Source organism: Chiloscyllium plagiosum, unplaced genomic scaffold (assembly GCF_037043375.1).
Source record: "Chiloscyllium plagiosum isolate Xiang-an unplaced genomic scaffold, Cpla_swu_hap1 HiC_scaffold_33, whole genome shotgun sequence".
In the NCBI taxonomy this organism is placed as follows: Eukaryota; Metazoa; Chordata; class Chondrichthyes; order Orectolobiformes; family Hemiscylliidae; genus Chiloscyllium; species Chiloscyllium plagiosum.
The window spans coordinates 5,955,590-5,971,974 of record NW_028270171.1 but is presented as its reverse complement, the minus strand read 5'-3'; the positions used below and the strand labels follow the sequence as shown (position 1 = coordinate 5,971,974).

General features: G+C 42.6%; 1 protein-coding gene across 1 annotated transcript in view; it reads right to left on the bottom strand.

The window, feature by feature from the left end:
* LOC122542124 (uncharacterized) overlaps nt 1-13,115 on the bottom strand; it is a 35,693-nt gene extending 22,578 nt beyond the window's left edge. Inside the window, exon 1 of the mRNA XM_043679520.2 lies at nt 12,963-13,115. Coding sequence (XP_043535455.1) covers nt 12,963-13,037 — 75 coding nt within the window. The 5' untranslated portion in view covers nt 13,038-13,115. The remainder of the gene's footprint in view (nt 1-12,962) is intronic.
* Between the last annotated feature and the right edge of the window lie 3,270 nt (nt 13,116-16,385).

The following is a 16,385-nucleotide window of genomic DNA, read 5'->3' as shown; positions in this document are numbered from 1 at the left end:
TGTGACTCTATGACTCTATGTCTCTGTGATTCTATGACTCTACGTCTCTGTGATTCTATGGCTCTATGTCTCTATGACTCTATGGTTCTATGACTCTATGACTCTATGAATCTATGATTCTACGACTCTATGACTCTATGACTCTACGACTCTATGATTCTATGAGTATATGGCTCTGTGACTCTGTGACTCTATGATTCTACGACTCTATGGCTCTATGGTTCAATGGCTATATAGCTCTATGGCTCTATGGCCCTATGGCTCTATGGATATATAGCTCTATGGCTCTATGGGTCTATGACTTTATGACTCTATGACTCTATGATTCTATAGCTCTGCAGCTCTATGACTCCATGACTCTATGTCTCTGTGACTCTATGACTCTATGTCTCTGTGATTCTATGACTCTATGTCTCTATGACTCTATGGTTCTATGACTCTATGACTCTATGAATCTATGAGTCTATGAGTCTATGACTTTATGACTCTTTGACTCTATGACTCTATGACTCTACGACTTTATGACTCTATGATTCTATGAGTCTACGGCTCTGTGACTCTATGACTCTACGACTCTATGGCTCTGTGATTCTATGACTCTATGACTCTGTGACTCTGTAACTCTTTGACTCTATGATTCTATGATTCTATGAGTCTATGTCTCTGTTGCTCTATGACTCTATGGTTCTATGACTCTTTGACTCTGTGACTCTGTGACTCTACGACTCTATGATTCTATGAGTCTATGGCTCTGTGACTCTATGGCTCTGTGATTCTATGACTCTATGACTCTGTGACTCTGTTACTCTTTGACTCTATGATTCTATGATTCTATGACTCTATGTCTCTGTTGCTCTATGACTCTATGGTTCTATGACTCTATGACTCTGTGACTCTGTGACTCTGTGACTCTGTGACTCTACGACTCTATGATTCTATGAGTCTATGGCTCTGTGACTCTGTGACTCTATGATTCTATGACTCTATGACTCTATGACTCTATGGCTGTATGATTCTATGACTCTGTGACTCTGTGACTCTATGACTCTATGATTCTATGACTCTGTGACTCTGTGACTCTGTGACTTTACGACTCTATGATTCTATGACTATAACTCTGATACTATGATTCTATGGCTCTGTGGCTCTATGCTCTATGACTCTATGACTCTATGATTCTATAGCTCTATGGCTCTATAGATCTATGGCTCTATTGCTCTATGACTCTATGACTCTATGACTCTATGGCTCTATGGTTCAATGGCTATATAGCTGTAAGGCTCTATGGCTCTATGGCTATATAGCTCTATGGCTCTATGGGTCTATGACTTTATGACTCTGTGACTCTATGATTCTATGGCTCTGTGGCGCTGTGACTCTATGACTCTATGTCTCTGTGATTCTATGACTCTATGTCTCTGTGACTCTATGACTCTATGTCTCTGTGACTCTATGACTCTATGTCTCTGTGATTCTATGACTCTATGTCTCTGTGACTCTATGACTCTATGTCTCTGTGATTCTATGACTCTATGTCTCTGTGATTCTATGACTCTATGTCTCTATGACTCTATGGTTCTATGACTCTATGACTCTATGACTCTACGACTCTATGATTCTATGAGTATATGGCTCTGTGACTCTGTGACTCTATGACTCTACGACTCTATGGCTCTATGGTTCAATGGCTATATAGCTCTATGGCCCTATGGCTCTATGGATATATAGCTCTATGGCTCTATGGGTCTATGACTTTATGACTCTATGACTCTATGACTCTATGATTCTATAGCTCTGCAGCTCTATGACTCTATGACTCTATGTCTCTGTGATTCTATGACTCTATGTCTCTGTGATTCTATGACTCTATGTCTCTATGACTCTATGACTCTATGAATCTATGAGTCTATGACTTTATGACTCTATGTCTCTATGACTCTATGACTCTATGAATCTATGAGTCTATGACTCTATGACTCTATGACTCTATGAATCTATGAGTCTATGACTTTATGACTCTATGACTCTATGACTCTACGACTCTATGACTCTATGATTCTATGAGTCTACGGCTCTGTGACTCTATGACTCTACGACTCTATGGCTCTGTGATTCTATGACTCTATGACTCTGTGACTCTGTAACTCTATGGCTCTATGATTCTATGATTCTATGACTCTATGTCTCTGTTGCTCTATGACTCTATGGTTCTATGACTCTTTGACTCTGTGACTCTGTGACTCTACGACTCTATGATTCTATGAGTCTATGGCTCTGTGACTCTATGGCTCTGTGATTCTATGACTCTATGACTCTGTGACTCTGTTACTCTTTGACTCTATGATTCTATGATTCTATGACTCTATGTCTCTGTTGCTCTATGACTCTATGGTTCTATGACTCTATGACTCTGTGACTCTGTGACTCTGTGACTCTGTGACTCTACGACTCTATGATTCTATGAGTCTATGGCTCTGTGACTCTGTGACTCTACGTCTCTATGACTCTATGACTCTATGACTCTATGTCTCTGTTGGTCTATGACTCTATGGTTCTATGACTCTATGACTCTGTGACTCTATGACTGTATGACTCTACGACTCTATGACTCTATGACACTATGACTCTGTGACTCTGTGACTCTGTGACTTTACGACTCTATGATTCTATGACTATAACTCTGATACTATGATTCTATGGCTCTGTGGCTCTATGCTCTATGACTCAATGACTCTATGATTCTATAGCTCTATGGCTCTATAGCTCTATGGCTCTATTGCTCTATGACTCTATGACTCTATGACTCTATGGCTCTATGGTTCAATGGCTATATAGCTGTAAGGCTCTATGGCTCTATGGCTATATAGCTCTATGGCTCTATGGGTCTATGACTTTATGACTCTATGACTCTATGATTCTATGGCTCTGTGGCGCTGTGACTCTATGACTCTATGTCTCTGTGATTCTATGACTCTATGTCTCTGTGATTCTATGGTTCTATGACTCTGTGACTCTGTAACTCTTTGACTCTATGATTCTATGATTCTATGACTCTATGTCTCTGTTGCTCTATGACTCTATGGTTCTATGACTCTTTGACTCTGTGACTCTACGACTCTATGATTCTATGAGTCTATGGCTCTGTGACTCTATGGCTCTGTGATTCTATGACTCTATGACTCTGTGACCCTGTTACTCTTTGACTCTATGATTCTATGATTCTATGACTCTATGTCTCTGTTGCTCTATGACTCTATGGTTCTATGACTCTATGACTCTGTGACTCTGTGACTCTGTGACTCTGTGACTCTACGACTCTATGATTCTATGAGACTATGGCTCTGTGACTCTGTGACTCTACGTCTCTATGACTCTATGACTCTATGACTCTATGACTCTATGACTCGATGTCTCTGTTGGTCTATGATTCTATGACTCTGTGACTCTGTGACTTTACGACTCTATGATTCTATGACTATAACTCTGATACTATGATTCTATGGCTCTGTGGCTCTATGCTCTATGACTCTATGACTCTATGATTCTATAGCTCTATGGCTCTATAGCTCTATGGCTCTATTGCTCTATGACTCTATGACTCTATCACTGTATGGCTCTATGGTTCAATGGGTATTTAGCTGTAAGGCTCTATGGCTCTATGGCTATATAGCTTTATGGCTCTATGGGTCTATGACTTTATGACTCTATGACTCTATGATTCTATGGCTCTGTGGCGCTGTGACTCTATGACTCTATGTCTCTGTGATTCTATGACTCTACGTCTCTGTGATTCTATGACTCTATGTCTCTATGACTCTATGGTTCTATGACTCTATGACTCTATGATTCTATGATTCTATGAGTATATGGCTCTGTGACTCTGTGACTCTATGACTCTACGACTCTACGACTTTATGGCTCTATGATTCTATGACTCTATGACTCTACGACTCTACGACTTTATGGCTCTATGATTCTATGACTCTGTGACTCTGTGACTCTGTGACTCTATGACTCTATGATTCTATGACTCTACGACTCTACGACTTTATGGGTCTATGATTCTATGACTCTGTGACTCTGTGACTCTACGACTCTATGATTCTATGAGTCTATGACTCTGTGACTCTGTTACTCTTTGACTCTATGATTCTATGATTCTATGACTCTATGTCTCTGTTGCTCTATGACTCTATGGTTCTATGACTCTATGACTCTGTGACTCTGTGACTCTACGACTCTATGATTCTATGAGTCTATGGCTCTGTGACTCTGTGACTCTATGATTCTATGACTCTATGACTCTATGACTCTATGGCTGTATGATTCTATGACTCTGTGACTCTGTGACTCTGTGACTTTACGACTCTATGATTCTATGACTATAACTCTGATACTATGATTCTATGGCTCTGTGGCTCTATGCTCTATGACTCTATGACTCTATGATTCTATAGCTCTATGGCTCTATAGCTCTATGGCTCTATTGCTCTATGACTCTATGACTCTATGGCTCTATGGTTCAATGGCTATATAGCTGTAAGGCTCTATGGCTCTATGGCTATATAGCTCTATGGCTCTATGGGTCTATGACTTTATGACTCTATGACTCTATGATTCTATGGCTCTGTGGCGCTGTGACTCTATGACTCTATGTCTCTGTGATTCTATGACTCTATGTCTCTGTGATTCTATGACTCTATGTCTCTATGACTCTATGGTTCTATGACTCTATGACTCTATGAATCTATGATTCTACGACTCTATGACTCTATGACTCTACGACTCTATGATTCTATGGCTCTGTGGCGCTGTGACTCTATGACTCTATGTCTCTGTGATTCTATGACTCTATGTCTCTGTGACTCTATGACTCTATGTCTCTGTGATTCTATGACTCTATGTCTCTATGACTCTATGGTTATATGACTCTATGACTCTATGGCTCTATGATTCTATGACTCTATGACTCTACGACTCTACGACTTTATGGCTCTATGATTCTATGACTCTGTGACTCTGTGACTCTGTGACTCTATGACTCTATGATTCTATGACTCTACGACTCTACGACTTTATGGGTCTATGATTCTATGACTCTGTGACTCTGTGACTCTGTGACTCTATGACTCTATGATTCTATGACTCTATGACTCTACGACTCTACGACTTTATGGCTCTATGATTCTATGACTCTGTGACTCTGTGATTCTACGACTCTACGGTTCTATGACTCTATGACTCTGTGACTCTGTGATTCTACGACTCTATGACTCTACGACTCTATGGCTCTATGATTCTATGACTCTATGACTCTTTGACTCTGTGAATCTACGACTCTATGACTCTATGATTGTATGACTCTGTCTCTGTTGGTCGATGACTCTATGGTTCTATGACTCTATGACTCTATGACTCTGTGACTCTATGACTCTATGATTCTATGACTCTATGACTCTACGACTCTATGGCTCTATGATTCTATGACTCTATGACTCTGTGACTCTGTGACTCTATGACTCTATGATTCTATGACTCTATGACTCTACGACTCTATGGCTCAATGATTCTATGACTCTATGACTCTATGACTCTGTGACTCTATGACTCTATGACTCTATGACTCTATGATTCTATGACTCTATGTCTCTGTTGGTCTATGACTCTATGGTTCTATGACTCTATGACTCTGTGACTCTATGACTGTATGACTCTACGACTCTATGACTCTATGACACTATGCCTCTGTGAATCTATGACTCTACGACTCTATGACTCTATGACTCTACGACTCTATGACTCTACAACTCTATGAGTCTATGGCTCTGTGACTCTATGAGTCTATGAGTCTATGACTTTATGACTCTTTGACTCTATGCTCTATGACTCTATGACTTGATGGTTCTGTGGCTCTATGGCTATATGCCTCTATGACTCTCTGGCTTTATGGCTCTATGACTCTATGACTCCATGTCTCTATGACTTTACGACTCTATGATTCTATGACTATAACTCTATGATACTATGATTCTATGGCTCTGTGGCTCTATGCTCTATGACCCTATGACTCTATGACTCTATGACTCTATGGCTCTATGGTTCAATGGCTATATAGCTCTATGGCCCTATGGCTCTATGGATATATAGCTCTATGGCTCTATGGGTCTATGACTTTATGACTCTATGACTCTATGACTCTATGATTCTATGGCTCTGCGGCTCTATGACTCTATGTCTCTGTGATTCTATGACTCTATGTCTCTGTGATTCTATGACTCTATGTCTCTATGACTCTATGGTTCTATGACTCTATGACCCTATGAATCTATGAGTCTATGAGTCTATGACTTTATGACTCTTTGACTCTATGACTCTATGATTCTATGAGTCTACGGCTCTGTGACTCTATGACTCTACGACTCTATGGCTCTGTGATTCTATGACTCTATGACTCTGTTGCTCTATGACTCTATGGTTCTATGACTCTTTGACTCTGTGACTCTACGACTCTATGATTCTATGAGTCTATGGCTCTGTGACTCTATGGCTCTGTGATTCTATGACTCTATGACTCTGTGACCCTGTTACTCTTTGACTCTATGATTCTATGATTCTATGACTCTATGTCTCTGTTGCTCTATGACTCTATGGTTCTATGACTCTGTGACTCTGTGACTCTGTGACTCTGTGACTCTGTGACTCTGTGACTCTATGACTCTATGATTCTATGAGTCTATGGCTCTGTGACTCTGTGACTCTACAACTCTATGACTCTACGACTCTATGGCTCTATGATTCTATGACTCTGTGACTCTGTGACTCTGTGACTCTACGACTCGATGACTCTATGACTCTATGATTCTATGACTCTGTCTCTGTTGATCTATGAATCTATGGTTCTATGACTCTATGACTCTATGACTCTGTGACTCTATGACTCTATGATTCTATGACTCTATGACTCTACGACTCTATGACTCTATGATTCTATGACTCTATGACTCTGTTACTCTGTGACTCTACGTCTCTATGACTCTATGACTCTATGATTCTATGACTCTGTCTCTGTTGATCTATGAATCTATGGTTCTATGACTCTATGACTCTATGACTCTGTGACTCTATGACTCTATGATTCTATGACTCTATGACTCTACGACTCTATGACTCTATGATTCTATGACTCTATGACTCTGTTACTCTGTGACTCTACGACTCGATGACTCTATGACTCTATGATTCTATGACTCTGTCTCTGTTGATCTATGAATCTATGGTTCTATGACTCTATGACTCTATGACTCTGTGACTCTATGACTCTATGACTCTATGACTCTATGACTCTATGACTCTATGTCTCTGTTGGTCTATGACTCTATGGTTCTATGACTCTATGACTCTGTGACTCTATGACTGTATGACTCTACGACTCTATGACTCTATGACACTATGACTCTGTGAATCTATGACTCTACGACTCTATGACTCCATGACTCTATGACTCTACGACTCTATGAGTCAATGGCTCTGTGACTCTATGACTCTATGACTCTATGAGTTTATGACTCTATGACTCTATGACTCTATGACTCTATGACTTGATGGTTCTGTGGCTCTATGGCTATGTGACTCTATGACTCTCTGGCTTTATGGCTCTATGACTCTATGACTCCATGTCTCTATGACTTTACGACTCTATGGTTCTATGACTATAACTCTATGATACTATGATTCTATGGCTCTATGCTCTATGACTCTATGACTCTATGATTCTATAGCTCTATGGCTCTATAGCTCTATGGCTCTATTGCTCTATGACTCTATGACTCTATGACTCTATGGCTCTATGGTTCAATGGCTATATAGCTCTATGGCTCTATGGGTCTATGACTTTATGACTCTATGACTCTATGATTCTATGGCTCTGTGGCTCTATGACTCCATGACTCTATGTCTCTGTGATTCTATGACTCTATGTCTCTGTGATTCTATGACTCTATGTCTCTGTGACTCTATGGCTCTATGCCTCTGTGACTCTATGACTCTTTGGCTCAATGGATCTATGACTCTATGACTCTATGACTCTAAGACTCTGTGGTTCTATGGCTCTATGACTCTATGGATCTATGACTCTATGACTCTATGACTCTAAGACTCTAAGACTCTATCACTCTATGACTCTATGGTTGTATGACTCTATGACTCGATGATGCCTCTGGTCCTAGTCTCTCCCACACAAAGGGAAACAACCTCTCCGCATCTACCCTGTTGAAACGCTTAAGAATCTCAGATGTTTCAATAAATCCACCTTGTTTTTTTTAACCACTCCAATTAATACTGGACTAACCTAGTCAGCTTCTCCGTATACAATAATCCCTTTTGACCCAGGATTGAAGAGAGAGTGAAAAGTTTAGGCCGACACTCTCTGGAATTTAGAAGAATGAGGGGAGATGAAATTGAGGCGTCCATAATGATAAAAGGTGTGGATAAACTGAGCAGCTGCTTCCCCTTGTCGGGCATTCTGGGACGAGGGGTCATCGTCTTAGGATAAGGGGGAGCAAATTTAAAACAGAGGTGATGAGAAACGACTTCTCCCAAAGGGTTGTTAATCTGTGGAATTCACTACCCCATAGTGCTGTGGATACTGAGACAGTGAAGAAGTTTGAGGAGGAGCTGGACAGATTTTTAATTGGTAATGTGTTGAAGAGTTATGGAGAGAGGGCATGAAAATGGGGGTAAGGAGCATATCAGCCATGATTGAATGTCGGAGCAAAATTGATGGGTTGAATGGCCTAATTCTGCTGCTAGATCTTATGAACTTATGAGGGTCAGCCTGGTGAACTTTCTCTGGACTGCTTCCAAAGCGAGCATACCTTTCTTCAGTGAAAGGGAACAGAACTGTCCATAGTGAACCCACAAATGAAAAAAAAATCCTTAACCCTTAACCCTAGGATTGCCAAGAATTAATTCACCTGTGGGATGCGTGGGTCAGCATTTATTGCCTGTCCCTAGTTGCCCTTTGAAGAGGTGGAGGTGAGCGGCTGATTACTTCCTAGATCCCGCTGTGAGAAAAGCCAAGAGAAAAATCATAGCCGTGTAGTTTTTGAACAATCGTCTTTGATTTCTTTTGCTTCTTGGTTAGTAGAAGAATTGGAGATGTGAAAGAGAAAGAGACTTTGGCTGGTAGAGCCAATTGGATGGGATCTTCAGGAATGCTTCCTTCCAGAATTGATCACCTGATGTCTAACTTGTGCTAATGTCTCAGAGGAACTGAGACACAGATGGCCCAACCTCTCACATTCTGTCACTTACATAGGCATCAGATTGAAAGGAGCAAGCTCAGCCAAGCTAGAACATCAGAACTAGGAGCAGGAGTAGGCCATTCAGCCCCACGAGCCTGCTACCCCATTTAAGACAATCATGGCTGATCTCATCTCGGCCTCAACACCGCTTTCCTGCATCGCTCTCCATAACCCTTTAACCTTCACTAATTTAAAATCTGTTTGTCTCCATCCTTAAATTTACTCAATGTCCCAACATCAACCTCACTCTGGGGGGAGTGAATTCCACAGATTCATGACCCTTTGAGAGAAGTAATTTCTCCTCATCTCTGTTTAAAATCTGCCGCCCCTTATCCTAATACTGTGACCTTTCGTCCTGGACTAGCCCACGTGACCTCTCTTAACCTCTATTTTGTCTATGCCCTTTAGCATCTTCAGGACTTCGATTAGCTCTCCATGGGCAGCCTGGTGGCTCCGTGGTTAGCACTGTTGCCTCACAGCGCCAGGGACCCAGGCTTGATTCCAGCCTCGGGTGACTGTCTGTGTGGTGTTTGTACATTCTCCCCGTGTCTGTGTGGGTTTCCTCTGGGTGCTCCAGTTTCCTCTCACAGTCCAAAGATGTACAGGTTAGGTGGATTTGCCATGAGAAGTGCAGGGTTATAGGGTAGGGTTGGGTCTGGGTGGGATGCTCTTCGAAGGGTTGGTGTGGACCCGATGAGCCGAATGGCCTTCTTCCCCACTGTAGGGTTTCTATGGGCCTTCTGAACTCTGGAAAACATAGGCCTAAACTTCTGATTAGACATACCCCTCATCTGTGGAATTAATTTAGTGAATCTTCAATGAATCCATCAAACTTAGGGATCATAACTTGAGACAGATGCTAGTAAAATGAAGAAAAAGAAAGACTTGTGTTTTTAAAGCACCTTTTACAATTCCAACTTTTACAATCAATGAAGTACTTTTGCAATTGTAAAAACGATTATAAATGTAGGAATGGAACAAATGTGTGCACACCAAGCTCCAACAAGCATCAATGTGACAATGACCAATTAATTAGATTAGATTCCCTACAGTATGCAAACAGGCCCTTCGGCCCAACAAGTCCACACTGACCCTCTGAACAGTAACCCACCCAGACCCATTCCCCTACTTTATATTTACCCCTGACTAATGCATCTAACACTATGGGCAATTTAGCATGACCAATTCACCTGACCTGCACATCTTTGGACTGTGGGAGGAAACTGGAGCACTCGGAAGAAACCCACGCAGACACGGGGAGAATGTGCAAACTTCACACAGACAGTTGCCTGAGGGGGGAATTGAACCTGGGTTCCTGGTGCTGTGAGGCAGTAGTGCTAACCACTGTGCCGCCTAATCTAGAACTTTGTGATTTGGTTGAAAGGTAAACATTGCTTATTGAAAAATCTGCTGCAAAGGCTTCTCGTCTTTAATATTTATTTATAAAGATTGGATAATTCATGCAATTACCAATATAACAACAAAGCCATCATTGGAACCCTTTACCTTTAAAAAGTGGAATTCACCATCAGATAAAAGTAGTTAGTGCAAATAGTTTGGAGAGAAAGGGCCGAATGGTCTTGTTCTGTGCTGTCAATGACTAAATGGTCCTTTATTGGTCAGAGCATTGAGTATAGGAGTTGGGAGGTCATGTTGAGCTGTACAGCATTTTGGTTAGGCCACTTTTGGAATATTACGTTCAATTCCATTGTCCCTGTTATAGGAAGGACGTTCTGTAACTTGAAAGGATTCAGAAAAGATTTACAAGGATGTTGCCAGGGTTGGAGGGTTTGAGTTATAGGGAAAGGCTGAATAGGCTAGGGCTGTTTTCCCTGGAGCTTCGAAGGCTGAGGGGTGACCTTATAGAGGTGTATAAAATCATGAGGGGCATGGTTAGGATAAATAGCCAAGGTCCTTTCCCCAGAGTTGGATAGGTTTAGGGTGAAAGGTGAAAGATTTAAAAGGGACCTAAGGGATAACATTTTCATGTAGAGCATGGTGCGTGTAAGGAATGAGCTGCCAGAGGAAGTGGTGGAGGCTGGTACAATTACAGCATTTAAAAGCACCTGGATGGGTTTATCAATAGGAAGGGTTTAGAGGGATAGGGGCCAAATGTTAATTTAGGATATCTGGTTGGCATGGATGAGTTGGACTGACGGGTCTGTTTCCATGCTCTATGACTCTATGATTCTAAGATTCTCTGGCACTATGACTATATGACTCTCTGGCTCTATGGCTCTATGACTCTGTGGCTCTATGACTCTATGGCTCTATGGCTCTATGGCTCTTTGGCTCTATGACTCTATGGCTCTATCGCTCTTTGGCTCTATGACTCTATGACTCTGTGGCTCTATGACTCTATGGCTCTATGATTCTATGCCTCTATAGCTCTGTGACTCTATTGCTCTATGACTCTATGACTCTATGACTCTTTGACTCTTTGACTCCATGGATCTATGACACTAAATAGAATTTAAAGGGAATCTGGTTAAATGCATGCGCAAAATGAGATAGAAGTGTACAGTGATGGAGCACAATGTGCAAAATGAATTAAACTAGTGGGAATCTAACCAGCCTCCCTTGCCTTTCAGTTACATTACCATCACGGAATAGCTGACCACTAACATCCTCTCATCGTTAACCATAACAAAACTGGAGCCTTTGGAAAAATTCCGTGGCTTCCAGAGGTATGGAATTTTGCAGTGTGTGACACACCTCCTGAGTCCATTAACCCTTTCCACTTGGCTGGATGGGTGCAGCTCCAACAACGTTCAAGAAGCTTCTCCAGAACAACGTGGCACACTTGATTGGCACCACATGCATCCCATTTTGTACCATCTGCAAGGTGTTTACAGTAACATATCAAGCCTCCTTTGACACCACTTGACATGTCTGTAACCTCTACCATTTAAGGCAGTGGCTGTCCTTGATTTGAAATCTCTTTAGCTAGTTACAGACCACCCTGATCTGGAACTATATCATTGTCCCTTCAATGTCACTGGGTCAAAATTCTGGGGCTTCCTCCATATGAGCATCTTTGCCACGCAGACTGTATTGGTTCAAGACTGTGGCTAGCCACCATCTTTCAAAAAGCAAAAGATGGACCCAATTAATGTTTGGCCTTGCCATTGATGTCCATGAATTAATTTGGAATAAGTAGCAATTAAAACTGGTGGTTCTGTAGATAGATTAGGGAATTCTCCCCAGTGTTCAGTCTAAAGTACCTCCGTCAATCAATGCCATACTAATTGGTTGCTGCATTTCATTGCTATTAATGGGATCCTGCTGTGCAGAAGGTGCTGCTGCACATGCAATTTTGACAAGAACGAGATGAGGGAAATTTCCGGCTGTCCAGGAATGCACTGCTTGAAAGGACAGGAGAAGAGATTCAATAGCAACTTTCAAAGAGGATTAGGTTTTTAAAATGACCAGTAAAGTTCAGGGCTCCATGCAACGTTCTGGTGGGGAGTTCCTTTGAGAAGTCAGTACCAAGACAATGAATTAAACAGCCTCCATCTGTGCTGGGAGATTCTGGGAATGTATTCTGTATGAAATACTGTGACAACCATGTGATGAAGTTTTCAGTTTGTAAAGACTTGAAAGAGAAATCTCTGCAGTGAAATGCTAAAGTACTAAAATTCTGGAGCGTTTCTAAGTTACCTTAAAGGGGTACGTTCCCGTGGAAGGAGGAACCTGGCAGATCCCAGTGAAACTGAGGACACAAAGTTTTCCCATCGTCGAGCTGCTTGCTTTTCCACACACGAGCCAAGGAAATCCTCACAGTGGGATTGAGAGCCAAAGTGACCCGCAGCTAGGAGCTGCAGCAATCATTATCAAAGTCTGTCAGAAGGACTTTGCTCTGGCAAGTTTGCTAGCCAACTCTGTGTTTGTATGTTTAAGTATATGTATGCATGGAGTGTTCGAGTGTGTTTCTCATGTGTGTGGATGCATTCTGTGTGTACGTGTATCTGTTTCTTGTGCGAATATGTGCTGCTGATGGTGTGCATGTATGCGTTTCTTGTGTGTGTATGTCTGTGTGTGTGTCTGCACGAGTATGTATGTGCATGTGCATGTGTGTGTCTGTGTGTGTATGTCTGTGTGTGCATCTGTGTGTCTGTGTTTGCACATATTTATGTATTTGCATACACATGTATACATATCTATGTGTGCATGTCTGTATCTATGTTTGTCTGTGTTTGCATATGTGTGTCTGTGTATGCTTGCCTATTTGTGTTTCTGTATCTGTGTGTGTCTATGTTTCTTTGTGTGTGTCTGTGTGTGTGTGTGCCTGTTTGTGTGTCTGTGTTTCCATGTGTATGTTTCCATGTGTGTGTTTGTGTGTTTCTGTGTGTGTGCCCATGTGCATGTGTGTGTCAGAGAGTGTGTGTGTGTGTGTGGGAGTGTGTGCGTATGTGTGTTTCCATGTGTGTGTTTCAGTGTGTGCATGTATGTGTGTGAGAGAGTGTGTTTGTGTGTGTGTAGGGGATAGAAGGCACGGTATGTATGAACTAGGAGCAGAATAGGCCTTCAGGCCCTTGAGCCTGCTCATTGCTGACTTGATTTTGCCTCAGCTCCCACTTTTCTGCCTGTCCCCTTGATTCCCTTGTAAGGCCCAAGTGAATCCCCTTGATTCACTTGGGCCTTACAAATATTCAATAGCCTAGCTTCTACCCATCACATTAATGGATTATTACACACACAATAACTCGATCCAATGTGACCCCAGTGCAGTTGGTGACAGAAACACTGAGAATGCAGAGAGAAGCTATTTGTCCTGTCTGATCCACACAAGCGCAGTCACCTTCCCTCTACATTTAACCCTTTTGACATTCCAATCCTTTCTCCCTAACGTCTCCCTTTCTCCCCCTATCCTTTTCTAGTTTCCGCTCATATGTGTCTCTCCTCAATTATTCTCTGTGGGAGCAAGGTCTGCATTCTAACCATTCCCTCCTTCTCCCTCAGAAATGAAAACCATGCAGACCCCATCCAAATTCACTCGAGTGTTTCCTCGTGACTCCTTTAATCTTCCAACAATCTGTGCAACCCCCCACCCCCACCCTGTGCCAACGCTACGGGAGTCAGGTCTTCAGTCCATGCCCCAAATTATGTTGTACACATTAATTACTTCACCCCTCAGCCCCCAGCTAATCCAACCTTTCCTCATGCCTGCAATTTTCAACCTCTGGCTAACATTCTCGTAAATCTCCTCTGTATTCTCCCTAGAAAATCAATGCCCTTCCCAACTTCATCAGAAGGACCTTCCTCGGGCCCCTCCCGAGCAGTTATTCCATTCCTGAGCCAGATGGTGAAGATCCGTTGTAGACCAGTTCTGAGATGTTCCTCCATGTGTCGGCCTGAGCCATCTTTCACCTGGGTCAATGGAAAGATTCTTGGTAGTGTGGATGTGCAGAGGGATTAGATTAGATTAGATTACTTAAAGTGTGGAAACAGGCCCTTCAGCCCACACCGACCCTCCGAAGCGCAAACCACCCAGACCCATTCCCCTACATTTATCCCTTCACCTAACACTACGGGCAATTTAGCATGGCCAATTCACCCTAACCTGCACATTTTTTTTGGACTGTGGGAGGAAACCAGAGCAACCGGAGGAAACCCACGGAGAGAATGTGTAAACTCCACACAGTCAGTCGCCTGAGGTGGGAATTGAACCCGGGTCTCTGGCACTGTGAGGCAGCAGTGCTAACCATTGTGCCACCGTGCTGCCCACTGCCACCGTGCCACCCACTTGGAGTCCATGTACATAAATCCCTGAAAGTTGCCACCCAGGTGGATAGTGCTGTTAAGAAGGCATACGGTGTGTTAGGTTTTATTGGTAGAGGGATTGAGTTGAGGAGCTGTAATGTCATACAAAACGCTAGGACGGCCTCACTTGGAATATTGTGCAACTTCTGGTCACCCCATTACAGGAAGGATGTGGAAGCATTGGAAAAGGTGCAGAGGAGATTTACCAGGATGTTGCCTGGTCTGGAGGGAAAGTCTTATGAGGAAAGGCTGAGAGACTTGGGTCTGTTCTCATTGGAAAGAAGGGGCTAAGATAGGGACATACAAGATGATCAGAGGATTAGATAGGGTAGACAGTGAAAGTCTTTTTCCTAGGATGATGATGTGTAAGAGGGGGCATAACTACAAATTGAGGGGTGATAGATTTAAGACAGATGTCAGAGGCAAGTTCTTTACGCAGAGAGTGGTAAGGGTGTGGAATGCCCTACCTGCTCATGTAGTTAACTCAGCCACAATAGGGGCATTTAAACAATCCTTAGATAAGCACACGGATAATGATGAGACAGTGTAGGGAGATGAGCCTAGATTAGTTCACAGGTCGGCGCAACATTGAGGGCCAAAGGGCCTGTTTTGCGCTGTGTTGTTCTACGTTCTATGTGGCAGTGCAGACAGCAATGAAACAGCATTTCCATAGCACCTCTGGGAAGCTACCAATGTGCATCACAGAATTCGGTTTGATTTATTATTGTCCCATGTACCTAGGAACAGTGAAAAGTTTTGTTTTGCCTGCAGTGCAGACAGATCATACCATACAAAGTGCATCGGGGTAATAGAACAGAGCGAGGAATAGAATGTTACAGCTGCAGAGAAGGTACACAAGAAGTGAGGTCAACATTAGATTGAAAATTAGAAAGATCCATTCAGCACTGAAAAGTGTGGCCCTGGGAAAGCACAGCAGGTCAGGCAGCATCCGAGGAGAAGGAGAGTTGTCCGAGAAGTTGATTCTCCTGCTCCTTGGGTGCTACCTGACCCGCTGTGCTTTTCCAGCACCACACCTTTCGACTCTGACCCTCCAGCATCTGCAGTCCTCACTTTCTCTCAGGTCCACTCAACATCTGATAACAGCGGGGAAGAAGCTGTTCTTGAATCTGTTGGTACTTGTGAGCGTCATTAAGCAAAATCTGATAATCCCACCACCCTATGGTGATGTGGGACTGGAGAGCTAAAGCTTGGTCAATGAGTGCTTTAAGAGAGGACGGAGAGATTTAGGGAGGAAATTACAAAGCTTAGGACCCAGGAAGCTAAAAGCAACAGCCTTTAAGAATGAAAACCGGGGATGTG